This window comes from Phycodurus eques, chromosome 3, assembly GCF_024500275.1.
Source record: "Phycodurus eques isolate BA_2022a chromosome 3, UOR_Pequ_1.1, whole genome shotgun sequence".
Taxonomy (NCBI): domain Eukaryota; kingdom Metazoa; phylum Chordata; class Actinopteri; order Syngnathiformes; family Syngnathidae; genus Phycodurus; species Phycodurus eques.
Genome location: NC_084527.1, coordinates 27,886,762 through 27,901,217, shown reverse-complemented (window position 1 = coordinate 27,901,217; position 14,456 = coordinate 27,886,762). Strand labels below are relative to the sequence as shown.

Genomic DNA, 14,456 nt, shown 5'->3' with positions numbered 1-14,456 from the left:
TAACAGTGATAACGCTGTGAGTTGATGCAAAACTGTACTTGGTTGTGTAATTTTGCACTCTATAGGTAGGCACGCACTCCAGAGACAAACATTGTATACAAACAATTAAAAAGTAAACATACCTTAAACCTTTAAAGAAAGTATGGGTCTTAATGGTCCATATGTCACTAAAGTTGATGTTATGTATTTTTCCTCAAAAAAAAGAAAAAGAAACTGGCAGTCATTTCCAATAATATCAATACATTTTGAAGCAATTGGTAAAAAACCAATTGCCTTTGGAGCGATCAATCGATCACTTCAGTCAGGCGAGTTTCGTAAAGCTCTTAAAGTAGCTGCCATTAAGCCTCTGCTAAAAAAAATAAAAAAATAATAGAACTCTGGACGCTTCCATGTTTGCAAGTTATAAACACATCTCAAATCTCCCTTTCATCGCCAAGATTGTTGAGGAAGTTATTTTTAATCAACTCAGCAATTTCTTGATCTTAAATGGACTCTTTGACAAATTTCAATCAGGTTTCCGAACTCATCACACTACAGAATGTGCTCTTATCTTAAAGTGCTAAATGATATAAGGTTGAATACTGACACCCTGCGGTTGGGTTGGGTGTACCCTGCCCAAAGATAGCTGGGATAGGCTCCAGCACGCCCGCGACCCAAGTGAGGATGAGCGGAACGGTAGATGAATGAATACTGACTCGGGAAAGGTGTCAATTCTGGTCTCAATGCGGCTTTTGATGCGGTAGATCATAATATACTCCTGAACAGGTTGGAAACGTCGGTAGGACTAAATGGAACAGTCCTTAAATGGTTCAGGTCCTACCTGGAGGAAAGGAGTTATTTTGTAACCATTGGAAGTGTTCAATCTCATTGAATGGCAATGACCGATGGGGTCCCTCAAGGGTCAGTTCTTGGACCCCTCCTGTTCAGCCTGCATATGCTTCCATTGGGTCAAATTCTTCAGAACTTTAATTTTGACTACCATAGCTATTTAGATGACACGCAGTTATATCTAGCAGTGGTTCCAGATGACTACAGCTCAATTGCGGTGGCGTCACTGTCTAAAACAGATAAATATCTGAATGAGACAAGATTTTCTTCAATTAAACCACAACAAAACTGAGATAATTGTGTTTGGCAATAAATAAAAGAGAATTGCTGTTAGTAAACAACTGGAGTCACTCTCTTTAAAAACCAAAGACCAAGTCAGAAACCTCGGTGGTCTGATAGATTCCGACCTGACTTTCAACAGTCATATCAAATCAATTACTAAAACTGCCTTCTACGATCTGAAGAACATATCCAGGCTTGCATGTGTCAAGCAGACCAGGAGAAGCTCATCCATGCTTTTATCTCAAGTAGACTTAACTATTGTAATAGTCTTCTGACTGGACTCCCCCAAAAGAGCATTAAACAGCTGCAGCTCATTCAGAATGCTGCAGCTCGGGTTCTGACCAGAACAAAGAGGTCAGAGCATATTACTCCAATTCTAAAGTCTTTACACTTGCTTCCAGTCAGCTTTAGAATAGATTTTAAAGTTCTGCTATTGATCTATAAATCACTAAACGGTTTAGGTGAAGCAGCATTTAGCTATTATGCTACACACAAATGGAGGAAGTTGCCAACAGAAGTGACGTCAGCCCCAATTGTGAATGTTTTTAAGTCCAGGTTAAAAACTCTTCTTTTTACTCATGCTTTTTAGAGCATTTCCACTTTTAAATGATATTTCTTGCACTCTACTCTACTCTTTCAATTTTATGTAATTGTATTTTACGGCGGCATGGTGGACAACTGGTTAGCACATCTGCCTCAAAGTTCTGGGGGCCGGGGTTCAAATGCTGGCCCCGTCTGGGTGGGTTTTCTCCGGGCACTCCGGTTTCTTCCACATCCCAAAAAGATGCGTGGTAGGTTGACTGAAGACTCTAAATTGCTCGTAGTTGTGAATGTGAGTGCGAAAGGTTGTTTGTTTCTATGTGCCCTGCGGTTGGGTGGCGACCGGTTCAGGGTGTACCCCGCCTCCCGCCCAAAGATAGCTGGGATAGGCTCCAGCACGCCCGCGACCCTTGTGAGGAGAAGCGATAAATAAAATGGATGGATGGATGTATTTTATGGAACCGTACGTGTATTCCTTTTTTCTCAAATGATCTTCTATGGCATAGGTGTCAAACTCAAGGCCCAGGGGCCAGATCGTTTAATGTGGGCCGTGAAGGCACATCATGTGCGTCGACTTTGTTTCTTGCTAAAATGCAGCAATTGATTGAGATTTTTATGGTTTCACAGTCATAACGGCACCTATGAGGGGATACACTAAGTATGCGGCCCGTGACAAAAATGTGTTTGACACACTTGGTCTATGGCGAGGAAAATGCTTAACGTCCATAAAATAAAAAATCTAGGGACGATTGTTCCAATATTTTCAGAGGTGTAAGCGGGCACAAATAGGGAAGTCTACAATTTGGTGAGGATCGGTCGCAGTTTTGGGACATTATGCAGTTACGCCTTTGGCCAGGAGACCCTCGTCATCTGACATTAGGATAGCTCCCCCCCCCCCCCTTTTTTTTTACTTTATTACTACCACATGCTACTTACCTTCTAACGATTGACCTGGCTGGACACACTGTGTAACCCGCCTCCCGCCCTTATTGTTTGATTGCTATGATATGTTTGTTGGGTGCGATTACGTTTCGACATCACTATATCAGTATCAGCCTAACCGAACCGAAGGCACTGCACCGACGCACACGGGTCTCGAGCTCACCTCTGTACAGCCACCTGTTTCGGATGTTCTTGACACTCTGCTCTCCTCCACATAGTCCAAAAGAAGCCTCGATGGCCTGGATGACAAAGAAACGCAGCCACCATTGCCACCGAAAGCTGACCGGTACAACCAGCTGAAAAACCATCTGACGTCCAGTGAGGGTAAGAACCACTAAAATACATCTCATTCCACCGTCAGTCATCATTTATTATTTGGACTCGTACTTGGACAGCTGCCCATTACACCCACAAGAACTGAAAAGATGTATAATGTAACCAAAAGATTATGAACAACTCTCTGTATAATGCAGTGCAATTTTACACCACTGCAAAAACAATAACCACAATCATTAACATATCATTAAATGGTCGTTTTAAAGGGTACTTTTTAATGCGGCTCTTTTATTGCATTATTTCACAGATTGTGCAAGTGTACCTTGGAAGTATCTGTGGAGTGTAAATCACAGGCTTCTGAATTATGTATGTGCAATTGTGATCTGTTGCTTTTATTTTAATCTTGTGAAAACTTTTATGTTTTATTTTAATCTTGTGAAATATCATCGTCATTAATCTTATATTAACACACCTACGGTGAATTCCCTCTGTGTCTTGGTGCATTATGTCAGGGCGGGAACGGTTTACGCATTCCCAAGGAGCAACATTACAACCTGCTGGTAATTTTATGTATTGCATCACTTGTCCAAACACACGTCAATGAATTTGACAATGGGGATTAAAAAAAATGATTGAATTGAACAGTTAAAATTCGATTTTCTGTTTTTTAACATAAAACAATTAGTGCTTTTGATACATAACATTTCAATGAACACAATGACAAATACTTCTGAACAAAGACCATTCTTGCTTTCTTTCTGACACATGATGATTCGTCAATGTGTCAAACCACCAACGGTGTGTTGTCAACTACTGGCGGGGAAGACGTCCTCAGTGTCAGATATTATTGCATAAGTATCATGATCGGTATCGGCAGCCTTCATGAGTACCGATGCTTTGTCGGCCCAATACCGACACCTGGTATCGAAACTTGCCCATCCCGAATTGTAACAATAACTGTTGCCACTAATATTTAGCTGTTTGTCAATGCTGGAATGGCTAATGTGATCGTGTTAATTGTCGCATACAGGTATTTTTTGTTCTCTGTCTTTATTATAGAAAGCTCTCTGTCTGGTAAGACCCACCCCTCCACTCCGGCCATGTACAAATTCAGACCCTCCTTTGGCACCATGCCCAAAGTCCACTATCATACTGCAGGGGACAAGGTAAAATGATCAGTCAGATGTATTGTGGTGTAGTTTATTCATATCTAGAAATTGCAAAAAGAGAAAAGTTCTTATCAGTCATGTATTCTGCTTGCTCGTCAGATTGTCATGCCCGATGACCAAAATTCCTCAGCCATTTTGGAAGAGGGTGTTCGTGGTCACGACTACCGATCTGAGCCAAACTTAGATCTGCCAGAGTACACTAATGCTCCTCTTCATCGCACTTTCAAATCTTCCCCTTTCCAGCTGGACTCCGACCCGCTCAATTCTCTGACTCTTAGCCTGAAGCAGGCTCACCAACGTTCAGAGAAGGGTCAGCTCGTGGGTCTGCAGCCCCAGAAGGTCACCTCTACCCCCTATAAGAATGTCTTCTCTCCCAACGCGCTCTCCAACCGTAACGGAAGCCTATCCTATGACAGCCTGCTGAACCCCAATACCACCCCACCCACTGCCAGTGAGTGCTTGGCCCACAGTGGGATGCCTCCGGTGGGGTTCCAGTCGCCCTACCTGCCCACCAAAATGTGCCACATGCGGGAACCTGAGATGCAGAGACAACAGGTTGCCGCCACTTACAGTCCAGTTATGTCATTGAGGGGGGCGGGCCGTGAATCCCCTCACCTACGGGACAGGGACCCATCCCCGGTGCGCTACGACAACCTCTCCCAAACAATCATGGCCTCCATCCAAGAGCGGAAGGAGATGGAGGCGAGAGAGAAGCGACACATGCTACACGGGCATTCCCAGACGCATATCTACGCCCAGGACTCTGTTGTGTTTGAAAGTTCAGGGGGGTATGGCCTTCCACCCAACCCCTGCTACCCAGATGGGCCTCGCTGCGCCGGCTCCAGAGGCCCAACACCTCCGGCCTACGGAGGGTCCAGGGACAACCTGATGGGGGTCGGGCTGAGCTACAGCCAGAGAACCCCTGTATTGTGCCAGGCTGGCGCCACTATGGGGCGAGCACCCAGGACTTCATCCAGCTCTTTACACACAGATCACATTAGCACCAACAACAACCACAGAAGGGTGTCGGGCCCCGAGGGCCTTTATCGCTCCCCTGGCCACCACCCTCACCCCCCTGCCGTGCCCCGATCTCCCTCCTACTCCCACCACAAACTGTCATACATGAGTGCCCAGGAGAGGATGGACTCACCTCGTCTAGGGGGGGCAAGGTATGAATCCTAGCCCTCTGGTACTGCATGCATGCCCGTAGCCAGGGCGTGGGCTGGAGGCCTACACAGCTATGCCCTCCTGAAGCCCTGCTCCCATTGGTTTAATGAGCTGTAGTCTGTACCTCTTTCTAGCATGTAGCATTAAGTATACTGTTTGTCCGGTTGTTTATTTATCCTTAAGTCCTGTCTGACTTCATAAATGTGTTCCATGAATTTATTATTTTTTTGCCTTAGATAAAGGTTTTGTATTCTTTCATGATTGTCAGATTAATAAAGTTGTGTGACTTTCCATTCCTTCTTCTTTTTGCATGCTTTACATGCTCATCTCACATTGTCATTCATTTCCAACACTCTTGCATCTGTATTTCCATTCCATCTGGACAACTGAGGCATGTTGCGCCAACCCTTCGTCCATTTTTCTTCGCTGTCCATAGAGCAGTAATTTTTTTTCTTGTGTTGAATCTCTTAATCTGTGAGTTGAACCCCATTTGTTGCTTTTCTCTTTCCATTTAGAGAGGCCATGAAAGTTAATGGCCAGATGGATTGCCACCCGAGTGCCAAGGGTGTCACAGCTAGTCCCAATCGCCACGGTAACGTGAAAAGGGTGACTGGGGTGGAAGGCACCACCTATGAGATTTCAGTGTGAGCAAGGATGCCGAATTTACCTTCAGTAGAAGAACTGCATTTATTTTTTTGTGAACTGTAGAATCCAGAAGCAGGAGCTTGGTTTTGTTGTTATTGTCCAATCACAGGATCAGTCTGCTTCTAAGTGGTTCTCTTTGGCCTAATTGTGTGCGAGTCCAAATATCAACTGCTCCTCTGTATTGATGAGGGGTGTTTTACTCTGTGTTGGGTGGGGGGTCCTTATCTTGGTCATTTGATTGGACCTCCTCTTTGCTATAATCATGTAACCTGGTCCAAATGTTCTGTACTGTACTTTTATGCTCCAGACACTACTTCAGCTGGAATAAAATGCCACTGAAGAAAAAAAAAAAACTTTTTGACATCATCAGCCTGAGAATAATACTTTTCCAAGTGTGAGAACCTCCCCACTTGGAGAATAATTCTACACGTTCAGGTGCTTCACGACCAGGCCCCTTAAAGGAAACCTGCAGACTTTTTTTCCCCCAGGTATGGATGCAACCAGCAGTGGTTTAATTTGATGCAGTGTCTTTAAGGAGTTAAAGACATACTCTGCTCGCCTTCCGCTGGACTCAGAAAGATGCAGGCTTCTTCTGGAACATCAGATTACCTCACACTTAAGTTTAAAACCCAACAATTCACAGCCAAATTGAATTGTTTTAGTATTCGTTGTCTGGTTTGTTTGTTTATAATAGAATGGGAATAGCTTAGTGATACAGGATTGTAAATAACACCCATTCCCTTTTTTTTTTTTTTTTTAAAAGTCAGTTGCTTTTGCTTAATAAACCGAACATTTGAATAATTGTTTGATTTTGTAGACTGGATGCCTGACATTTTAGTTATTTTAGTGTGATAAATTATACAATTCAGCCAGAAGGGCTCATGGAAGAACTGACTTCCACCAATGCCAATGTAAAGAAACTTTTTTTTTTTGTTGCTATTTTTTGATACACCTGTATCTCAAAATGGTTCTTCAGCACAAGATTATAAAGCAGTAATGTAACATGGTTTAAAAAATATATATATATATATATATATAGTGTATTAAAAGGTGAACGGAACAAAAAAATATCGAGTCAGATGTTGCACAGCCAGTCCATATTGGATGAGCATGGCATCAGTGATGCATTTCCCTAGATTTGCATTGAGATGTTCAATTCCCCTTTGTCTTTCAAGAGTACTGTCCCCCGCCACCCCAACCCAACTTTTAGACCAGTCATGTTCTGTCCATATGCTGTTTGGGCTAACTGAATTTGAAATATACCAGACTTAACACCAATATTTGGTTTGTCAGACTCATCCATTGTTCCCTTAAAGTAATCCAAGGCCCACACCAGGTATACAGTGATGCCACATATGTGAAACAAGTCTACCTTAAATTTGAATTTATCTGGTAGTTTGGTCAGAAGGGCGTTATAAAATTAGCTACAGAGTCGTAATTTTAAACATTGTTTAAGAATCCCATTGGGACTTCCAAACCAATTTGACCATACACACTGCCGGTGTCATTCCTTAATACTGCCATTGTTCCAACTGTATTTTGGCAAATGGACTTGACTACAGGTCCCAAAATGTTGCCAACAGTCAATGATACTACCCCATCAACCCAGAGCTAATTTTCTTTTCAAACACTTGAATATGGAGTTCATTGTATTAAAGACTATAATATAGATGTTATTTTTGTTTATAAATATTTCCATTAAACCTGAGCAATCAATAAAGTGTCATTTCAGCAAATTCTTTGAAAATGTGTTTTCTTTTCCAGGCAATACTAACAAAAGTAGTGGGAAAATCAACATGCAGTTAACACAACCAGTAAATACTTAATTGCGCTTTTTACAAGAATGCGCATATGGATGCAAAGGTGGTTGACAGTGTTTTATTCAAAAGTGGAGGAAACATTTCCAATCATTGAGTGCAAATGAGAAGCAACATTTCATCCATGTACAAGTATTTACAGATGCACTGGCACTTGGATGCATTTTCGAGGTTCAGAAATGGTGAGAAGAAATGGAGGTGAGCAAGATGGCGAGGGGCAGATTTTACATGCGTAGTCACGGAATGTTACGTAGAGAGTTCCTGGTCAGGAACTTAATTTTTAGTGGCTCTATAGCAAACTGAAGAACTGTTGACTTTGGACTTAAAAACTTTCAGATGTTTAAAAAAAATAAAAATAAATCAGCTAAGTGCATCTGATGGCCGTAAACCGTCGTGTGACCCTCCGCTTATTGGCGCCACACATGTGATGACAATGGGCCTGGCAAGAACTACTTCTACACGCCTCCACTGACAAGTCACTTATTTACTTGAAGCCAGGAACAGCGGAAGCATGGACGGGGCAAGAAGGCCCGCTGAATTGCATCATGGGATGTAACAGAAAATGCTCTTCCATGACACCTGGTCCCTGACCCTGTGCTGCTAACAAGCAGGCTACATTATCCTCTCCCTACAAAAAAAAAAACAAAAATAACACCCCAATGTGGGAATTATGTCTATCACAAGCCTCTTCACAGTTTGTCACAAGTAACATTTAAGTTTTGACCATAATTGGAAAGTATGGCAATCCACTGGTGTTTTGAAGCAATTGGAGAAGAAAGGGCGTGGGGGTTTCATTTTCATAACTTCACTACTTTGATTGGTTCTCAAAGTGGTATCAAGGACTTGTGAGGCAAAACAAATCATTAAAAAAAACTAATACATCAAGTGTCCAAATTCAGTTCATTTAGAGTCTATTGTAGAAAAGGAGGAAAACTGATCACTTTAAAGACCGGTATAGAAAGTTCTTGCTTCAATTCTTTTCCTCGGCCTTCACCTCCTCTTTCTTCTCCGTCTCCTTTTCACCTTCTCTCTTGTCTTTTACCGAGAGCTCCTCCAGTTTCTCTGCCACTTTGATTGCACTACCAGTGTTGTCTGTGGCGAAAACAATGAAACATGCCATCGGGGGAAATATTCACGTTAGAATGCATGTCTCTCACAAGCACAGCTTCAACATCTCACAGTGAGGAACATTTGATTGATCACAGAGACCGATTCATAATCTTCGTGATGGAGAATGTGTGATAATTGTGGTGTAGCAGAACAAAGTGAGACAGGATTTGGCGCAACCCAGTCACATGTGTTCCATTCTGCAAGTTCATGTAGCAGACAGAAAAAGTCCTGAGCTGGCGTTAGCAGCAAAGAACAGAGTGTGTCTGCTGTCAACACCAAATGATCCAAGATGCAACATGAACAAATCTTATACCTGATTCACACACGGTACTTTTAAAAGAAGCACATTTTTCAACTCTACATGGGTGTTGAGCAAGAAAAGCATTATTGGAGTAGGATAATCACAAATATAAATGTTAGCACTAACACGCCAATAATTTAGACAACTTAGGAAAGGAAAACTATATCTTGCATACCTGATCCTTCTAGTTTGTTTCTGACCACATCTTTGCATTCATCAAACTTCACTTTGAACTTCTGAGCGTCTGTAGAGAGAACAGAGCTTATCCACATTACCAAACTGTGCTCATTCAATCAAACCATATTCAACTAAACAAAACCCAAAGTCAGGATGCAGATTTGGACTAAAAACAGAAAATGGGCTTACTTTCTGCATTTAAAAAGCGTATGGCCAGAAGTTCGGGTTTGGGTTCTTCATCGGCATAATCTGCTAGTGTGCTCCACACCCAGGCTCTGTCGCTGCCAGCGTTGGGCTTCAACTCCATCATCGGTACAACTGTTATTCAGAAGACGGGGACCATATGAACATGGGTTGGACACAAGATAAATAACTATTGTAATGCCAAATAGTTTTATTAACATATGTGAGTCCCGGGATGCACATGTCACGGAAACAATGAGTCTCAGCCCTGGAACAATGAGTCCTTGCAATTTGTCACGGAATACAGATACAGTAATCCTTCTATTTTTGTGTTATCCATTGCTCTTGCTCACTATCAATTTACTATGTGCTTCGGCCTGCCACGATAATTTATTTTTTGAAAAACATATTTTCCCCAAAACTTTCAAGATAAACGATAGTATCGATTTCTTTTATGCCACTGAGATAATGATATAAGAGCATAATAAAGACCTGGTACTCAAACATGAGCACAACTGTTTAATGTCTTCTCATTTACTAAATAAAAGTAGGGCTGCATTTCACAATAACAGCAAATAAATAAAAAGAAAGCTATACGTGTTCAGATAAAGTGCTGAACTTAATAAAAATAAAGTCTTGAGTTTCCCCTTTTCTGTTTGACATCTCGACACAACAGTTAAATCTCAAACAGTTTAACATTTTTTAATTTAACAAATGTTAACTGAACCTTTTTAGAGGTTATGTTTGTTCAAAACCTTCGTTTTGGTTCATAATGGTGTTTCAGATATTATATGCACTTTTAATAAGAGCTCCCAGTGGGAATTTCCCACTTAACAGCCTTTGTGCATCTTCACTTCACCAGCTAGCATTTAGAGACATATTAACACATTAAGTTCATGGCTGTGCATTTTTACTTACTTAACTCAGTTTTGCCACTTACGGATCATCAGATAGGCCATATGTCACACAGTGACTACACTGAACAAAAGGCACACGGTATGCATCGTGTGGTTGGGTTGTACTGTCTTTGTCATGGGAAAGAAAGAAAAAAAAAACAACAACAAAACAAAAAACAATAGCCACACATTTGACGGTACTCTTAATTAAAAGAGACACCTCGCAGCCTGCATTGCTAATGTTATGTTAGTAAAGTAGTCTAACGTTAAGCTCACCGATTTGCGCTTCACCTTCGCATCTCGGGTCCCGTGACGCGGCATCGTACTCGGCGGAGAGAAAGGTCTGTTACGACAAACGGGGAGCTTGCCTTTCATTTCACTATGAAATGCAACCACGCTTTTGCCATTTGTCCTTTTACTCTCTCCTCAATTTGGCGTGACATTTTTTAACCGCTGTCCTGGCACTTCCCAGTCGAACACTCCACTTCCGCATTCATGCATCAGTGACGTAAGCGCATTGTCATATACGTCATATGCTGTCTTCATGACCCTCTCCACGGTAACCCCGATTTGCAGTTTTGCTTTTCAATGTGTTTTTTGATGAGCAAAATGCTAAATTTGACCAGGAAACCGCAATCCGAGACCGCTTAATTTGAACCTTGCACATGTACGTGGGTAAGCAATGTTGTGCGTCACTGGAGTCATATTCACAAAGCTTTTTGTTTCCCTCATCATTTTTGTGCGTCAGGGATGCCGGACACACATCAAATGAGATCCCCGTACTAATAAAATGAACAACATTGTAATCATTTACCAACTTTAGTTAGCCATTCGAGTGCTTGTTCCGCAATTAGCTTCATAAGCACGCATTTCCTTTCCCTTGTACATCTCAACAGACAATATCCTTTTGTGATAGTTGATTTTTTGTTGACGATAAAGATCAGTGGCGGCACAGTGACCGACTGGTTAGCATGTCTGCCTCACAGTTCTGAGGACCCGGATTCAAATCGCCTCGCCTGTGTGGAGTTTGCATGTTCTCCCCGTGGCTGCGTGGGTTTCCTCCGGGTACTCCGGTTTCCTCCAACATCCCAAAAACATGCAAGGTAGGTTAACTGGGGACTCCAAATTGCCCATAGGTGTGAATGTGAGTGCCCCGCGATTGGCTGTCGACCAGTAACCTCGACTGTGTTAAATATTTTCATAAAACAATAAATTGGTTTGTTGCAATAAGTGGCGGCACGGTGAGCGACTGGTTAGCACATCTGCCTCGCTCTTCTCGCCTGTGTGGAGTTTACATGCTTTCCCCTTGCCTGTGTGAGTTTTCTCCAGGTACTCCGATTTACTCCCACATCCCCAAAACATGCATGCTAGGTTAATTAAAGACTCTAAATTGCCCATAAGTGTGTATGGTTGTTTGTTTATATGTGCCCTGCCTCTCGGTCGAAGTCAGCTGATATAGGCACCAAGCACGCCCGCAACCCTAGTGAGGAGAACCGGGAAGGAAAACTGCTGTTTTAATAAGCTGCTAATTGTGTAGTTATTTTGTTATAATTAAGAAAACAATATATAATTACACAAAAGGACACCTGCACAGTAACATCACTATTTAATCAAAACAAAAACAGTCCTTAATTATTTTCTGTATTATACTATTATATTCTATAGTTTTAAAGTGTGCTGTTCACATTTTGAACAAACCACAAACCAGTCTTAGTTTGGACTCCTAAAACATTACAATCCACAACGATCTGCTCATTTCTCTCCACTGTGCAGGAAATAATAATGTTGCTAACCAAAGTTGGCATTGTCACGATTCGCTTTTAATTAAAAAAAAAAAAAAAACTGTCAGACTGGGTGGAAAAGTTGCTAGATTGTGAAAATATCGCTACATTGGCAACACTGAAGACAACTGTTGCCCTTGTTCGTGTGCACCACCAACATGTGCACATCAAAAGAAAGCAGCGCATAATTTATGTTTTATTTCGACTTCATGAAGGCTGTGAGGACATATCAGAGACTGTGGACGGCTCGGATGTGCTTCACGGGCTGTACTTTGTCCAGAGCTGATATAGATGCTAATGGGTGTGCACCACTTGCTAAAACCTCCTATGCAAAACAATGGGGCTTGCGAAATCATGCTTGGTATGAAATGAGGATCAAGCAGTTCCTAGACTCACTCTGATGATTGGCACAAAGCTTCAAAGTACGATCTCTCCTCATCAGGAGGCGGATTGTGCCCTTGTCTTTGTGCCTGAGCAGCTTGACATCACCAGTACCTCTCTCCTTCCACTCGGGCGGGTCAATTTCAGAGGCAAACCGGTAGAGTTTAGCTCGCCTGCGAAATCAAGGATGCCCACAAGAATGACAAAATACAACATCAAAATGAACAACAGACTAGTATGGCTACTTTACATTTTGAAAAGTTCCTCTTCATCTTCTTCTAAAGTTTTCACTTCTTGCTCAGGAAGGCTCACGATTGGCTCAAACTGAGGGTCATGATTGGAGTCTTCGGCTGTTTCCGGAGTGGTTTCGTGCTCTTCCTGATCCTAATGGCCACAGAATAATATTAGAAAGTTCTACTCGTGGGTGAGAAATTAATGGAAGTAACCACCTTTCTTCCATGAATTTCTCATTTCTCTCTCTATTTGAAACTCATTTGGGGTAGAGATTGTGCTGGGATTAAAGAATGATACAAAAATATTTAAAAAATATATATTTTTCAAACAGTATTTCATTTTAAGAGACTCAATGAAGCAAAACCGTCCGTGCCCCTCTCGAATGCTTGCTTGACAAGTTAGCAGAACCCGCACAGACTAAGGAGTGGCCGGCACCAACTACCATTTAAAAAGAAAAAAAGTAACCATTGACTACTGAATGTACACCAAATTTGGTTGGCAGACAGACAACGAATAAGATGCATCTATTGTACATTTATTTATTTTTACTTTGCGTAACTTAGTCGAAAGTTAGCTAGTCCGGCAACAAGGCCTTGCACGAGAATGCTCGTGCGGAGCAAACGTGCATTTGCAACGTGCCATGTGCCGCAATAAAAGTCGATTTACCGGCAACTTGTACGGCGCGGCTTGGTTGGGCCGGCCTAATAGTTGAAAACGTGAACGCGTAATCTGCCCGCTAATGTTGGAAATAGGCCGACACATGCTAACAGTAGCCAGGTTCCAGTTAGCAACTGTTGTGCCTGGCGAACAAAGGCAACCTAGCCACCGCCAAGTCACACAAGTGGCACAACACAAAACACATGGCGGTACAAACGAGTGACCAATCGCTCCAAGGCCTGTGACAACAGCGGGTTAGCACTGATGTAGCCATTAGCATCCAAAAATGCTAATGATGAGCTTGGGCAGCTAGCGCTAACATGCTGACTGGCTGGACACTCACGAAACCATCATAAAACCGCGTCAAGGTCAAGTCACCTCTTGGAATATTTTAAGTTTCGGATGTTATTAGTTCTAAAATGCACAAAATGTATAGCAGCCATTCAGCTTCTCTCGTATCGCCAACACATTGGCAGTTTGATTCGAAAATTCCTTTCAAACTTAAGCGAATCGCGAAACGCCCAATAATGGGTTTATTCCACAAATTCTAATTTTAAAACAAACAGAAAACATTCGATGACCAACTAATCCTGACCTCACCTTCGGGTCAGCCATAATATAGTGGATGTTGGCAGATTTTGAAGTTAACTTGACGATTCAAGTCACAAACTAGCCGCCGTTTTCCGTCAGCTCCTCTCACTTCCTGTTCCAGGTTTCGCGCGCCGAATTTGCCCCATACGTCATCACGTTCTCACGTCAGTCGTCAAGCCACGAACTGTTTTTTGTGTAAACGCACGATCAGAAATTTGTGCGAATTAATGGCGAACATTAACTGGTTGGATCTTTTCTATTCTAATGTATCGTACATGCTCTAAATTTCTCGTATAATTTATTGCAAATAAAAATATACACATTTAAATATTTTTTTAGTCGGGTTGTCGTATTAAACAACACTTATGCATGTTGTTGAAAGGAAATGAGCCAATGATTTGGGTGTTATCTATGTTTATTATTCTCTGAAGGCAAACCACTATTTATAGCAATCCTACCGTCCCTGATAGCTTTGAGGT

General features: G+C 42.1%; 2 protein-coding genes and 1 non-coding gene across 5 annotated transcripts in view; 1 reads left to right on the top strand and 2 right to left on the bottom strand.

Moving 5' to 3' along the window:
- The window catches only part of zdhhc8b (zinc finger DHHC-type palmitoyltransferase 8b), a 68,863-nt gene extending 61,377 nt beyond the window's left edge, over positions 1-7,486 (top strand). For all 3 annotated transcript variants that reach the window (XM_061672981.1, XM_061672982.1, XM_061672983.1), the window contains 4 exons: positions 2,811-2,916; positions 3,928-4,034; positions 4,137-5,206; positions 5,720-7,486. In XM_061672981.1, the coding sequence (XP_061528965.1) occupies positions 2,811-2,916; positions 3,928-4,034; positions 4,137-5,206; positions 5,720-5,852 (1,416 nt within the window). In that variant the 3' untranslated portion in view covers positions 5,853-7,486. The remainder of the gene's footprint in view (positions 1-2,810; positions 2,917-3,927; positions 4,035-4,136; positions 5,207-5,719) is intronic.
- Positions 7,487-7,713: 227 nt separating this feature from the next.
- ranbp1 (RAN binding protein 1) lies at positions 7,714-14,109 on the bottom strand. Its single transcript, XM_061672980.1, has 6 exons — positions 13,987-14,109; positions 12,746-12,879; positions 12,511-12,668; positions 9,444-9,572; positions 9,253-9,321; positions 7,714-8,758 (listed from the first exon to the last, which is right to left on the bottom strand). Exons 1-6 carry the CDS (start codon positions 13,999-14,001, stop codon positions 8,637-8,639), a joined length of 627 nt encoding a protein of 208 aa, XP_061528964.1. The 5' UTR covers positions 14,002-14,109; the 3' UTR covers positions 7,714-8,636.
- On the bottom strand, positions 8,913-9,043 carry LOC133400673 (small nucleolar RNA SNORA77). Its single transcript, XR_009768372.1, has one exon. It is a non-coding gene; the product is annotated as a small nucleolar RNA SNORA77 (small nucleolar RNA).
- Positions 14,110-14,456: the final 347 nt, after the last annotated feature.

Bases quoted from the DNA above. Each gene is read 5' to 3' on its own strand.
- ranbp1 (XM_061672980.1), bottom strand. The intron at 9,573-12,510 runs GTGAGTCTAGGA...TCTGAATAACAG, and splicing joins GCTTTGTGCCAATCATCAGA to TTGTACCGATGATGGAGTTG. The intron at 9,322-9,443 runs GTAAGCCCATTT...TTCTCTCTACAG, and splicing joins ACGCTTTTTAAATGCAGAAA to ACGCTCAGAAGTTCAAAGTG.